Source organism: Prionailurus viverrinus, chromosome D1 (assembly GCF_022837055.1).
Source record: "Prionailurus viverrinus isolate Anna chromosome D1, UM_Priviv_1.0, whole genome shotgun sequence".
Lineage (NCBI taxonomy): Eukaryota > Metazoa > Chordata > Mammalia > Carnivora > Felidae > Prionailurus > Prionailurus viverrinus.
The window spans coordinates 27120933-27134867 of NC_062570.1; the positions used below are offsets into that span (position 1 = coordinate 27120933).

Genomic DNA, 13935 nt, shown 5'->3' on the forward strand with positions numbered 1-13935 from the left:
CAGAGCCTGCTTGGGATTCTCTCCCTTCTCTCTGTCCCTCCCCCACTCTCAAAATAAAGAAACGTTAAAAAAAAAAAAAAAAGGAGTAAGATGGGACACCTGGCTGGCTCAGTTGATGGAACATGTGACTCTTGACCTTTGGGTCATGAGTTGAGCCCCATGTTGGGTGTAGAGATTACTTAATAATAAAGTGAGGCAGGCGCCTGCTTGGGTGGCTCAGTCAGTTAAGCATCCAACTCTTGACTTTAGCTCAGGTCACGATCTCAGTTCATGAGTTTAAGCCCTGCATGGGGCTCTGTGCTGACAGCATGGAGCCTGCTTGGGATTTTCTCTTTCCCGCTTTCTCTGCCCCTCTCTGCACGCATACTCTCTCTCAAAAATAAATATTTAAAAACAAAATTTTTTTTAACGGTTATTTATTTTTGGGACAGAGAGAGACAGAGCATGAACGGGGGAGGGGCAGAGAGAGAGGGAGACACAGAATCGGAAACAAGCTCCAGGCTCTGAGCCATCAGCCAAGAGCCCGACGTGGGGCTTGAACTCACGGACCACGAGATCGTGACCTGAGCTGAAGTCGGACGCCCAACCGACTGAGCCACCCAGGTGCCCCAAAAATAAATATTTTAAAAGATGAGTAAGATTCTGATATACATGGTGAAGTGAGTTGAGTTTTTGAGTTCTATTATGTGTCAGGAACTACAGGGAATACACAACAAAGTCCCTGAAGTCAAGAATACAGTCAGGTGCGGGAGATACACTTGTAATAACAGATGAGACTTGCGAAGTGGTTGCTACATGCGAAGTGCCATTCTAAGCATTTTACATATAACTCATCTAATTCTCACCACTATGTCATGAGAAGATTTATAGGACAGTGTGACTGAGAAATGGTTTAGTAGAGCTAAGCAAAATCTATGGAAATAGCCAGACAGGTCTCTAACCCCAAACTGAAGCTGGGTGGGATTTGATGTTTGGACTGAGGGGTGAGCTCCTAGAAGAGGTGAAGCCTGACCCATGTCTTAAAAGTCCAATGGTAATCAGCCAGGCAGAGCAGGCTGGGAGGGGGGTCTGAGGGAGAGGGAGGCAGGCTTGAAGTAGGGCAGTGGCCTGATTAGAAAGACCATCGTAGGGATTTGAGGGACGGACTGGATGTAGCCAGCCTGGAGAGAGGGAAGAACAGTTAGGAGGCTGTTTGTGTTACTAGACCAGAAACAACAAAAGTTTGAACTAAGCTAGTAGCAGTAGGGATGGGAAGAAAAATGTTACCAGCAGAGGTGGGAAATGTAACCCAGTGGAGGTTATTAACTAGGTAAGCGTACATAAAAGAAAAAATGGACCAGTCCACATCTTTACAACAAGGTCACATGCATTTTTTTCACATAAGAAAGAGTTCACCTCTCTTTGAGAGAACTAGGTCTTGGCATAAAATACACAAAACACCCATCTGCATAATTTCCTATTTCCCGGCAGCATTACCCTCCCTCGAGTGTCTCCCAAGATGCTAGTGCCCAAAAAGAATCTCAGTGCTAGAACCGGCAGAACAGCTCTCGATTCTCTTCCAATCACTGTCTGAGAGCCCCCCACAGGTAAAGGCTCTAGCAACTCAAGACCCCTGAGGCTCCAGCCCTTTCTAGTGGTCTGGAGATTTCTGAGTGCATCTAATGCTCTTCTGTAATGGGTAGGAAGGGCACTAACTACCTATGTGGATCACAGATTCATTATGATCCTGCTTATCTCACTGGATTTTTGAACACCATGAAAGTGCTGGTATTTTATTATTTTTTTAGTAACCTCTATGCCCAACATGGGGCTTAAACTTACAACCCTGAGATCAAGAGTCACATGCTCTACTGACTGAACCAGCTAGGCACCCAAAGTGTTAGCATTTTATAAACTTTAAATATACTGAAAAGGAATTTTTATTAATCTTGTAAGGTAGACTCATTTGCATTCAATAAAGAAAGTCTGTTCCTGGACAAAAGTTATCACACACACAAGTCCTACTATATGTATTGTTGATGCTTGGATTGCCCCGGATTTAAAATAGTCTATGTGACAACAGATGGAGCTAGAGAGTATTATGCTAAGTGGAGTAAGTCCACTAGAGAACGATAAATACCATGATTTCACTCATATGCATAATTTAAGAAACAAAACAGATGAACACAGGCATGCAAAAAAAAAAAAAAAAAAAAAAAAAAAAGGCAAACCAGAAAAGACTCTTAACCATAGAAAACAAACTGAGATCAACAATAGCCAAAGTATGGAAAGAGCCCAAATGTCCATCGATGGATGAATGGATAAAGATGTGTTGTATATATACAATGGAGCAATCAAAAAGAATGAAATCTTGCCATTTGCAACTACGTCGATGGAACTGGAGGTTATTATGCTAAATGAAATGAGTCAGTCAGAGAAAGACAAAAATCATATGACTTCACACATATGAGGACTTTAAGAGACAAAACAGATGAACATAAGGGAAGGAAGGGAAACAAAAATAATATAAAAACAGGGGTACAGAACAGAAGAGACTCCTAAATATGGAGAACAAACTGAGGGTTGCTGGAGGGGTTGTGGGAGGGGGGAAGGGGCTAAATGGGTAAGGGGCATTAAGGAATCTACTACTGAAATCATGTTGCACTATATGCTAATTTGGATGTAAATTAAAAAAAAACAAACTAAAAAATATATAAAAAATAAATGACTATTAAAAAGAAAATGGTATGGTGATTCCTCAAAAACATTAAACATAATTACCATGTGATCCATCAATTCCACTTCTAAGTATATACTCTAAAGAAGTGAGAGCAGGGATTGAAACAGACATTTGTACACCCATGTTCACTGCATTATTTACTGTAGCCCTAAGGCAGAAGAAAGCCAGCCGTCCACCAACAAATGAATGGAGAAAAAAAACGTGGTGCAGCTATATAATGGAAGTCTTATTCAGCAATAAAAAGGAACAAACTCCTGTTACCTGAAACGATATGGGTGAAATCTCAAAAAAGTCAGGCTAAATTAAAGAAGCCGGGCATAAAAGAGTAAATAGTGTATGATCCCCAATGAGGGAAAATCTGTAGAAACAAAGTCAATCAGCAGTTGATGGGACCAGAAGTGGCAGTGGAGACTGACTTTAACTGGGCACCAGGAGACTTTGGGGGTGATGGATATGTTTTAAAATGGAGTATAGGGGTGTTTGTACAACTGTATAAGTGTACTGAACTCATTAAACTGTACACTGGAAATGGACACATTTTATGGTATATAAACTGTTTCACTAAATTAGTTAAAAAACAAACTGAGGGTTTGCTGGAGGAAAGGCGGGTAGGGGGATAGGTTAAATGGGTGATAAGTACTGAGGGGACTTGTGATGAGCACTGGGGCTGCTGTTTGTAAGTCATGAATCACTAAATTCTACTCCTGAAACCAGTATTAGACTGTATATTGATTAACTGGAATTTAAATAAAAACTTGAGAAAAAAAGTAAAATGGTCTACAGAAATTTTATTTGGTTGTTATCTTTTGATGTTCTAAAGCCATTTTCCCAACAGTATCTCTAGAAAGCAAAAATCACTGAGGAAATTCACCTGAGGCTGTCCTTTTACTGGAGTGTGTGCTGATGTGTTGCTAAGCCTAACTATTCAGGATCTCTGGTCAGTGAGACTGACTCATTCAGCTAAGGGCAGTCAGAAATGTTAGCTGTGGAAAAAATTAGGCAGGGATATTAAGAAGGGTGTGGGATTATGTGTAGAAGCCCTACAAAATAATTCTAATGCCAGCTCTGCCTAGAGCCGCTGACTTATCTATAAAGTGAGTTAGGTATAGAAATTTCAGTATTTTTTTGTAGGAAAATTCAGTTAATCAGTTTAAGAAAACAACTGGCTTTCCCTTTGTCCCCAAGGGTGTTCAAACCTCAATTCAAATCAGTTTGTCGATGAGCAATTTCTTTCTAGATTGAATATGCCTATTGTTATCAGTTTCATCATCTGTATAGAAGTTTACCCATATAAAAAATGAATTACACTAAACTTTAGGATTTGATGTTTACAAGCAAGTTTTCCCCAATTTAAACTCTTCATGCCTGTAGATTTTGTTAACTTAGTTGAGTACTTAGAACAAACATTCCTGCTCAAAAGAGAATGCCCAAACTATTAATTACAACTCTCAGGTGAAGAGACAAACATCTTTGGTTATTACATTTAGTATCATTCTCTGATAGGATTTTTTTCTGGTATGTAATTCATATGCAAATCAAACTGTAGGATGTACAGATAACCCTGCAACAATATGGGGTTAAACTGCGCAGGTCCACTTATGTGAATTTTTTTTGATACAGTAATGTAAATGTATTTTTTCTGATCCTCAGTTAAATTTTCTGCTCTCTAGCTTACTTTATTGTAAGACTACAGTGTATAATGCATAGAACATAAAAAATGTGCTAAGTGACTATAAGACTTCCAGTCAACAGTAGGCTATTAGTAGTTCAGTTTTTGAGGATTCAAAAGTTACGTGTGAATCTTCCACAGTGTGGTGGTCAGCACCTCTAAGCCCTGCATTGCTCAAAGGTCAGCTTTGTAATTATTTTAATTTCTACATTTTGCATTTATGTGTATCTCCTGTGGCTGAGGCTACTAAGGACCCAGTTTGCTCACTTTGAATGGTTTGGTAAACAATTATTAAAAACATAACACACTCACTGAATGAAAAGACAGTGCTTCTTAAAATTAACCTCTGCCCCTCTGAATTTAATTCTAAAGTGATCCTGGTAGCTTGGCATCGATGAAATAATTTTCTTTGCCTGTTACTCTTGTTCTATAGTCCAATTATTACTAAAAGTCACATCAAGATGAATCTAAACTTAGAAACCGCTTCCTTTAGGCTCTCATAGGCGTGTTACCTATGCAAGGGCTGTTCCCCTCCCCCTCCTCCAAGTACCTGTTTTCTACTTTTTGGTTGTAAGACATTACTCAAATGTTACCAACAGGTATCTCATCAAAAGTACAACTTCAGAAAGATTCAGGGAAACTTCTAAAGATGCAACCCACCCCTCAGGAAGTAGCTTTGCACAAGAACCCGAACCTAGTTCAATAGCTCCAGGAATTGATGACTTCTCTAGTCTCCTTTAGATCTCTTTCAATCTTAAGGGATGGTATTTGTGGAATCTGTGCCCCTTCAACTCTTCTTCCTCACCCAGGAAGCTGGTGTGTGCCTTCTAATGTAAGATTCTCTGGTCCGTGCATACTCAGCGGATGACTTTTCTCATCTAACGTTGCTCAACCAACACCACCAACTCTTCCTTCCAGCCAACAATAAATAACAACAGCAGGAAGTTTTACTCCATAAAGCATTAATAAGATATTTTAATGAGAAAAAAATCTTAGTCTTATGTTTCTATTCAAAGACACTCAAAACTAATTTTTCCCTGCCCATCCCTTCTAAACTGCAACTTTATTTGTGACCATGTAATAAAGGCCAGTTTAAAGATTTTTTTTTTTAAAAAGTTTAAACCTTTTTAAAAAAGATTAAACAACCAGGCTAGCAAAAAAGGTACTCAATACATACTTTCCTTATATCAAACAAGCTAATATTTCAGTACAATGTAACTATACAGAATATATACAATACACATATGTTCACAAAGCAAACACTATAGGCTCAGAACAGATTTGAAAAAACATGATATTCACATTGATTACAATAACTCTAAAAATGATTGTAACGTTGAAACGGCACTTAGTTTACAAAAAAGTCACAAAAATATATATATATATATGTATATATGAAGTCACCAAGAACTATGGTTCCTGTAAAATACTAATAGCCAGATACTAGTATATAAAATGTGAAGTTCTGACATTGTATACATTTTTAGGAAATAAAACAAAATCCAAAACCATTTTTGTTATTGTTGAAAGTCAAACATGCCAAGAAGTTATTAGCTATGGCCACTGTCACCAAGTACAGCCATATTTAAATGAGATGACAAGTGGATACAAAGCTGGTGAACTGGGGACTGGCACAGTTAAGAGAGTTGTACTGGTTCTAGGAGAGGGCTGAAGACATAAAAACACCCATCTACATAATTCACATTTCTGCCCCAGCATTACCCTCCCCCAAGGGTTTCACAAAATGCCAGTGCCCAAAAGGAATCAATGCTGCAAGGTAAAAAAGTTTCCCCCAGGCTTCTTTGATGTTGGCCTATAGGAAAATATTAAGCATGCATCGGCTAAACAAAGCAGTCAGTCACCCAACTGGAAAACTGTGGTGCAGCTTCCTCCCAGGCTGGTTGTACTAGAAAGTACTCCAGTTTTTAAACAGAGCCAGATTTATATGTTAGCTCTGTAAAATACTGAGCAACTGTAGCAGCAAGTATGAAATTACAGAAACAAAACCACAATTTTATTTAAAAATTCATTTCTGTGACATCAAAACAATTTTTTCCTTCTTATCTGTCTCCTGTAACCAGACATCAATTTCTTCTATCACTGAAGTATGGTCAATTTCAATTTCAATCTGACTTTCTCATTATGCTGCTGTGGAAAAAGACAAGTCCTGATCTTGGAAAATTTTAATTTACTCTTAAAAAATGAGAATACAGGAATTTCAAAGTAAAAAAAAAAAAAGTCTGTTCTAAAAGTATCTCACAAATATATATATTTAAATATTAAAATAGGCTACCTAGGATTTTTATAAAATGGCTTTTGAAAAGATAGTAGAGGCACAAAGAAGCCATAAACTATCTTCCAATTGGACATAAGGTGCCACAAGGGTGCCATACAAAGAGGCAGGCAATCTCTATCTGATGCAACAGGAGGCACCAGGAACAACAGAAATATCAAACATATTATTGGGACTTGGATCAAAACCAAATTTTACTCTATTGAGGGCTGTTTTTTTTTTTTTTTTAATTTTGAAATATATGCATTAGAAGCCATCACTTTGTATAAGGAAGAAAATGAACAAAGATTATGATCTTACACCTTCCAAGTACCTGGTGGCATTCATTTTAGGCACCTGAAAGATGAAAAGCAGTGCAACTTTCAATAATTTAATGGACTACTCTCAGTATGAGAGACTTTACATAGCATCTATCAACTTGAAAATTAAATTGATAACTGAAGGAAAACAAAGCTCTTAGAGAAAACACACTTACAAGGTAATCATAGAAAAGGTTCTCTCTAGAAAGCAGAGGTTTCTAGGAACTGCACAAAAGGTTTTACCACCTTTAAATGAACACAGCTTCCACTAATGCCAATGGAATCAATGTATGTTAAGGGGAGATGGCCAGCTCCTCTTCAAGTAGGGAAGATTTATCCTCCCTTAGAAGGTGATGTACTTTGGTAACCTGAACATTCAATTACAGGATGATTTTTTAGCTTAACTTGATTATGAAATCTGGATATAGTTAGACCAGCATTTGGGAAAACAAGGATAATTTCATAAAAGTCATGACACTAGCCCCTCAAACCATCAAGCAGCAATTTTATCAATAAATCATCACAATTGAGCCCAAGGCTTTAAGTTTAATCAGCAAACTTAGTCAATTTAAAGAGAAAGGCAATAATCAAAGAATTAGATTTTATAAACCAGGCACTTCAAACTGAAATTAAAAATTTTAAAGTTAAAACAATTTTTAAAAAAAAAAATTGTTTTCAATCAATGGTCTCCACTTTTAAATTCTTTGTAAACTATTATGTGCACAGGTACCCTGGTATTAGCTGTAGCTTGCCCGGGCCCTGCACAGAGGAGGCTCTCTTCAAGTAGCACAAGCACTTTGAGGTGATTCTGTATTTTGGATACTGCCAAACTGAGACTCCAATAACATTGCCTGACATTTCTGCAGAGACTATTTGTAAAGACACAGAATTGTTTTTTCCCATCACAAAAATAGAATCACTACAATGTAGTGGAAATATCTAACTGTATTAGTTTAGTATGAAAAAAAAAAAAAGTACAACTGTGATGTCACTAAGAGTCTACATCCCATAATGATATAAGCTTACTTCCTCCCATTAATAAATTTCAACATATTTATAATCTAAAAACGAAATATCCACAGAGTGTCTGTTCCTTAGTTGAACCTGCAAATTGGTTCAATTCCACTTTACTGTTTAATCTGAACCATTATTGCTTTTGACAAACTCATCTTGCTGAGGACTTCCTAGATAAAAAATACCCTATATCACCACATTCTGTCAAGCAAAATGACACTAAAAGATAAAAGTGGGCATAAGCAAAATAAAAAATAAATTTAAATTTTGACCATTTTAGCTTAAAGCTAAAGGAGTATGCTTAGCTATAAATATTCCTCATAGATGTGTATATACTATAATAGAACTCTCCTTAATTTTGTTCCACTGCTTCAGAAAACAAAATCTAGTTCCTAATACATTCTTCTCTGTTACTTTTAAAATCTGAATATATTATAAATAAAGTATCTTATGTCAATAACTTATAGTGAAAATCACATTTATTACCTTTTAACAACTTTGGGTCGCTTCCAAACACAAACTTTACTAGCACCCGCCCACACCCCCCAGTTAATATTATATCTAGACAACTATTCTCCCTCATTTGGATGTATATTTCAGAGTTATAACTTCACATTTTGCAGATGAGTGACAATAGAGTAAGTGCCACATGAAAGTTTCTTGTTCTCTTCTTCATCAATTCATCAAATCTCAAACTCCTTTCTGTTACGATATTACAATTTAGGACTGTTCATTCCTCAAGTAATAACAATGATTCCCTCCATGTGGTAAAGTACAGAACTGACATTACCTTACACAATAATGTATTTTTCACGGACTACAAAGTTGAGAGACTAAAATTGATCTGAGAATCTTCAAACTAAAAGCCACTAAATAAGACAACTGGCTTCTATTTAGATGGAGTACAAGAATAAAATGAGAGAGCAAACAAAAGACTGAAAGAGTTAATACAGCTTCCGAAGGCTCCCAGGGAATCATTTATACACTAGGAGAGTCTGGCTCAGTAGTTAGAACGTAACAATGATACTACATTAGACATGCTGACTAGTCCATTCCATTTGATAAACTATTTTGACAAAATGCAAGTTTTTCTGTTTGCTTTTGAAACCAAAGAGCATGTGTCATAACACGGAACCAAATTACTTAAGCCGGAATGGTTTATATGCTGAAATGTTAATACGTAAAACTGAATGAGGTTATTTAAACATTTTAGTACACTTTGTCTCACTGAAATCAAGAACTTAAAAAAAAAAACAACTGGCAATATAACTAAATATGCAACTAATTATGTGAAATAAAAATTAAGATTACTTGAAATTCAAATTAAGAAAAATTCATTTAAATATATTTATGGATGATAATCTCCATCTGTTTCTGTTTATAAAAACCTTTAAAAAACCCAATATTAATCTCTTTTTCGAGAATTATTACAAGCACTCTCATGCTAGATGTTTCCATTGTTAGAATGCACCCCTGAAAATGGGAAGAATGACTGCAGGAGATTGAACACCCAGTTTCATAGAAAGCATCTTTGCTCATTTCTAAAGTGTATCATACCTATTTGGTAGCATAAAAATGGAAAATAAATGCTTTTCTTGTATAAAATGCTTGGTTTTAAAAAGGCAATTTATCCTGCATCCTAAAATTTAAGCCCTTTAAATATCACAAAGTTACCCTCTTGGGCCTTATGAAAGACAGCTATACTTAAGTATTCTAAACTGGAATTTTTGTTTAGTTATACTGGTAATTTCTAATGGATGGGATAATGGAACTGGCTTTCATCTCTTTGCAATGTTTTCCATATATTCTGGTAAAATTATCCATTCAATTATCCCTCTCTCAGATGAATTTTAAATAAACCTAAATAACACTATATACAATTACCCCTTGCAGCTTAGTTTAAGCTAAAAATCCTTAAATTGTGTATCAAGCAAAATGGAGAGCCTCAATGAAAGAGAAAAAAGGCCTTTGTTTATATCATTTTATGTTAAATACTAATTAATTAGTTACCTGTATTGTTAAGATTTGGGGTACAGACAATAAACCAAGTATACATTTTGATAGTATATTCAAGTTTTTCATAAAACTTGGAAATCTGTGCAATTTGTAATTACCAATGAAAATCTAGTTTCCATTTGGGAAAGAATAGCCAGTGGTGGGAATCCTACATTCTGAGAACACAGAATACTTCAGAGCTGCCAAAATTGTGGGCTTTCTTAACACAGAGTTCTCAGGATAGGTAGGGGATATGCTAATACACTTTCAATCATACAAATCCCCAAACAATTCTTACATGTTTATTTTCTTTAACCCTTATTTCTTTTTTTTTTTTTTTTCCCTTAGTTATAAAAAATAACTCTTAGAACTGGAGGCAACAATGATTCCTGGTCATTAATTTTACCTATTCTTTGTTTTGCCCATATAAAGATTCTAAAATTAACTCCGAGGTTTATCCATTGGCTGGCATAACATTTTTCAAGGGTATGTATGACGTTAAAAATAAAAATTCCTAATTTTTCCAGCTGAGACACAGCAGTACTGCTACTAGTAAGTATTACAGTCTGCTGCAAAAAGTAAATTCAATCCTGTTAGTAAAGAAGCATAAATGATGGAAGCCCAGTATAACCTGTGTATGTTGATCTTCCTGTAGGTAATATACCTATGTTTGGGAGCAAAGGGCGGGGAAACAGGTTCAAGACTGAGATAAGCAGTTGGAAACAAGTTAAAACTTGACAGCAGAATTTGGAAAAAGAATGTTACCTGAAAAAAATCTTCAATGAGTTTACTTTCCCTTCCTTTACATTTGTGGGAGGAAAATCAATCACAGAATTAGCCAATTAAAAAAAAAAGAAACAATAAAATCACTATAACTTAAAAAATTAATTTTATTATTAAGGTCTAGCACCCAAACAAAATTCAGATCTTGTGTTTTGAATAAGAAACTATTTAGTTTCTTTTTCTAATTTAATCAGGTGTTTTCATAATTATTAACCTGTGGGTATATACATAGAAAAAAGGTTATTCAAAAGTTCATTGTTCATGGACTCATGAATATTTAGGATCAAGGTCAGTGATGCTTTAATGGCACCAGATGCAAAGTATACTCCAGTCCAGAGTATAAGTTTCGACTATAAATCAGGAAGTTTCATTTTTTTTAGCAGCAAAAGAGGTGATATTAATTTAAGGTTTTTAAGTTTTCCTTTAGACTTAGTTTTTCCCCCTAGATTTATGAGTCCTAGTTGATCAATTTAAAGCCTTTTCTCATCTGTTACATTATTGCTTACATTGTGTAAAAACTACACTAATCCTTTTAATAAACTTGTCAAAGTCTAAAAATATTTTCAAACAAAAACAATGTATCAGTGACACAGGGAACTTTGTAAACAATCTTAGTTGGGTTAAGAACATAGCCTTAACAGAGAATTCTTTTATTTTGTCCAAATCAGCACAATAAAAACATCCTCAACAATACATAAACCTATATATAAAATATAGAATATCTCCAATATTTTTCCTTTATATAATATCATGCCAGTATATGCAAGAGGGAGTACTGTTCATGGGGCAAGAGGGGAAAATGACCTAATTAGCCAGGCATTAACATTCAAAGACCAGGTAAACAACAATTTTAGTCAGAAAAGCAGTATTAAGAGTTCCTATGAAGTTGGGATTTATGTACTTCATTTTCCACTCCTGGTCATTTCATGCACAGCCCGGCTATTCTCAATCATGGTTCTCTGCCTTCTTTCACAGAAGAAAGATTATTTGGAGTGGTACTAAAGAAGTTCAGGGAATGCCTATCCCTACACCAAATTTCACCATGAAAAATAATAGAAATGACAAAGCTTAAAAAAAAAAAAAAAAAAAAAAAAGAATACATTGGATTTCAGAAGTATTTACCCTAATAATTTTTAAGAAAGCTTACCGTAAATATTTCCTAAACCAACAGGCTTTACAAAATATTGTACAATGTCCTGTGTATAGGAGTAAACATCTATTCAGGCTGTCAAATTCCGTTCGGTAATTTGTTTCCGGTGTACCCTTTCATCTCAGAAGGTCAACAATCATCTGAATTCTTCTTTACCTAATGATCTCATTAGCCTGCTTTTAACAATGGAAGAAACTGATACAGGCTTGAAGTCAACTGGTTCTCCTTAAGTCTCATAGTTTCAATTATGTTTCAACATCATGTTGTTGTGCACTTACAGAAGCAATCTCTCAGTCATGAAAAATAAAACATCAGTTGTGGGGCTTACAAAGTAAAAAGGGAAATTCTTTCCCAAACCCTTTTTTGTTTAAAAAATTAAATTAAATTTAAATGTACAAGACCAAGCACAGGCACTTTCCAAAAACCAAAAATGAAGCCAAACCATGAAATTATTCAATGGTTATAGAAGACAGCTCTGATTTGGGGGGGTCATCTCTGGTTGCCTCGGCACAAGCACTGGTCTTTGGCTGCTCTGGCATTTCTTCCTCTTTTTCTGCCAGCCCACCAAGAGACCCCAAGGGGAAAGTGCTTTCACAATTCTGGGTCGAGGAGACCTGTGAAATTACAGGCATTTGAACAGAGGAGTTGCTTTCAAAACTGTGTTCTCCAAGATCATACTGAACAAGGGTCTCTTCTTGCTCCTGGTTTAAGTAGTCCGGTACTAGGAAATCACTAGATAAGAGGCAAAGGATGAAAGAGGGAGTTAATTTTCAAACCAGTAATAAATTAGCCACAATAAAAAGACCTGATTTGTAAAACAAGATTGGGATTTTTCATTTCTCTAGTTCTTGACTAATTATAACTCAGGATATTCAAATTTCTAAGCTTTCCTAAATATGAACCCAAGCCATCCATCAGAACCAAAGTATATGAACTCTACTATCAATAGGATTAATTATCACCTTCATTGTCACTTTAGACCCCTAAGCAGCCTTTCTTGTTCTATGTAGAAGAGTTTCTGTATACAATTAGCATGCTCACTTAAGCAAATATCATTTGAATAACTTATGCTTAACTTTTCTTGGATTATATGCTAATTAAGAGGTATATAAACCTAACTTTTTATTACTTCCTGGATATAAGTTAGTTAAGAAACTAAGTCCTTATGCATAAATGACAGTATACATAATGTACTATATAGAGAAATATAAAGAATAATTTATGTGTATTCTGCTATTAGATTTAGTATATGAAAACAATAAATTCCATTTGAAGTAGGATTTGAAAATGAATGCCATGAGATCAGATATTAGTCCTAAGAAAGTATTTATTAATACTGAAAATATTTAATATTATATTGATAGGATTAAATATTTAATTATTAAATATGGAGAGTAAAATATACCAAAATTTTAACAACAGTGGATATTAATCCTGAGTGGTGAGATCAGAAAGTATTTTAATTTCTTATATTTTATACTTTCCTACATTTACTAAGTTTTCTACTATAACATTTTTTGTAGTTAAAACAAACATAAAATATCTCTTAGATGCTTTAATTAAATCTTTATTGCTGGACTTAAAAAGTTCGTTCTACTAGGAACGTTAATAACTGATACATTTAAGAAGGTGGTTTTATAATCTGTCCAGTATTAATAAAAAAATTAAAATATGTTCATTTGCAAAACAATTTAAAATGTCCTATGTTTTATTTTTTAAGAAGTCTTCAGGTGTTAGACAGGAAGAACAGAGGACAGAAGGTTCTGTACAGGGAAGATACAGGCAATAGAAGTGGTTAACTATGACACTATCTTAGTTCTGGACAAACAGTGTTTGATATGATATGTATAATTTAGGTTTCGTGAGATGACAACCAGACACTCAGACATGAGTAAACAACACGAATGTCAGGTCTGAAGAGGAAAAAAAATCTGCAGGAATAGTTTGGAATTTATTGAAAAGTAAGATTTAAGAACTAAAGATGGTTTAAAATTTAAGTTTAGGAAGATTTCA

At 35.1% G+C, this 13935-nt stretch overlaps 1 protein-coding gene across 3 annotated transcripts in view; it reads right to left on the reverse strand.

Annotated features, from left to right (window-relative positions):
• Positions 1 to 6910: 6910 nt before the first annotated feature.
• ZBTB44 (zinc finger and BTB domain containing 44) overlaps positions 6911 to 13935 on the reverse strand; it is a 68210-nt gene continuing 61185 nt past the window's right edge. For 2 of the 3 annotated variants that reach the window (XM_047877618.1, XM_047877620.1), the window contains one exon: positions 6911 to 12654. In XM_047877618.1, the coding sequence (XP_047733574.1) occupies positions 12372 to 12654 (283 nt within the window). In that variant the 3' untranslated portion in view covers positions 6911 to 12371. The remainder of the gene's footprint in view (positions 12655 to 13935) is intronic. The other variant, XM_047877619.1, reaches the window with a different exon arrangement.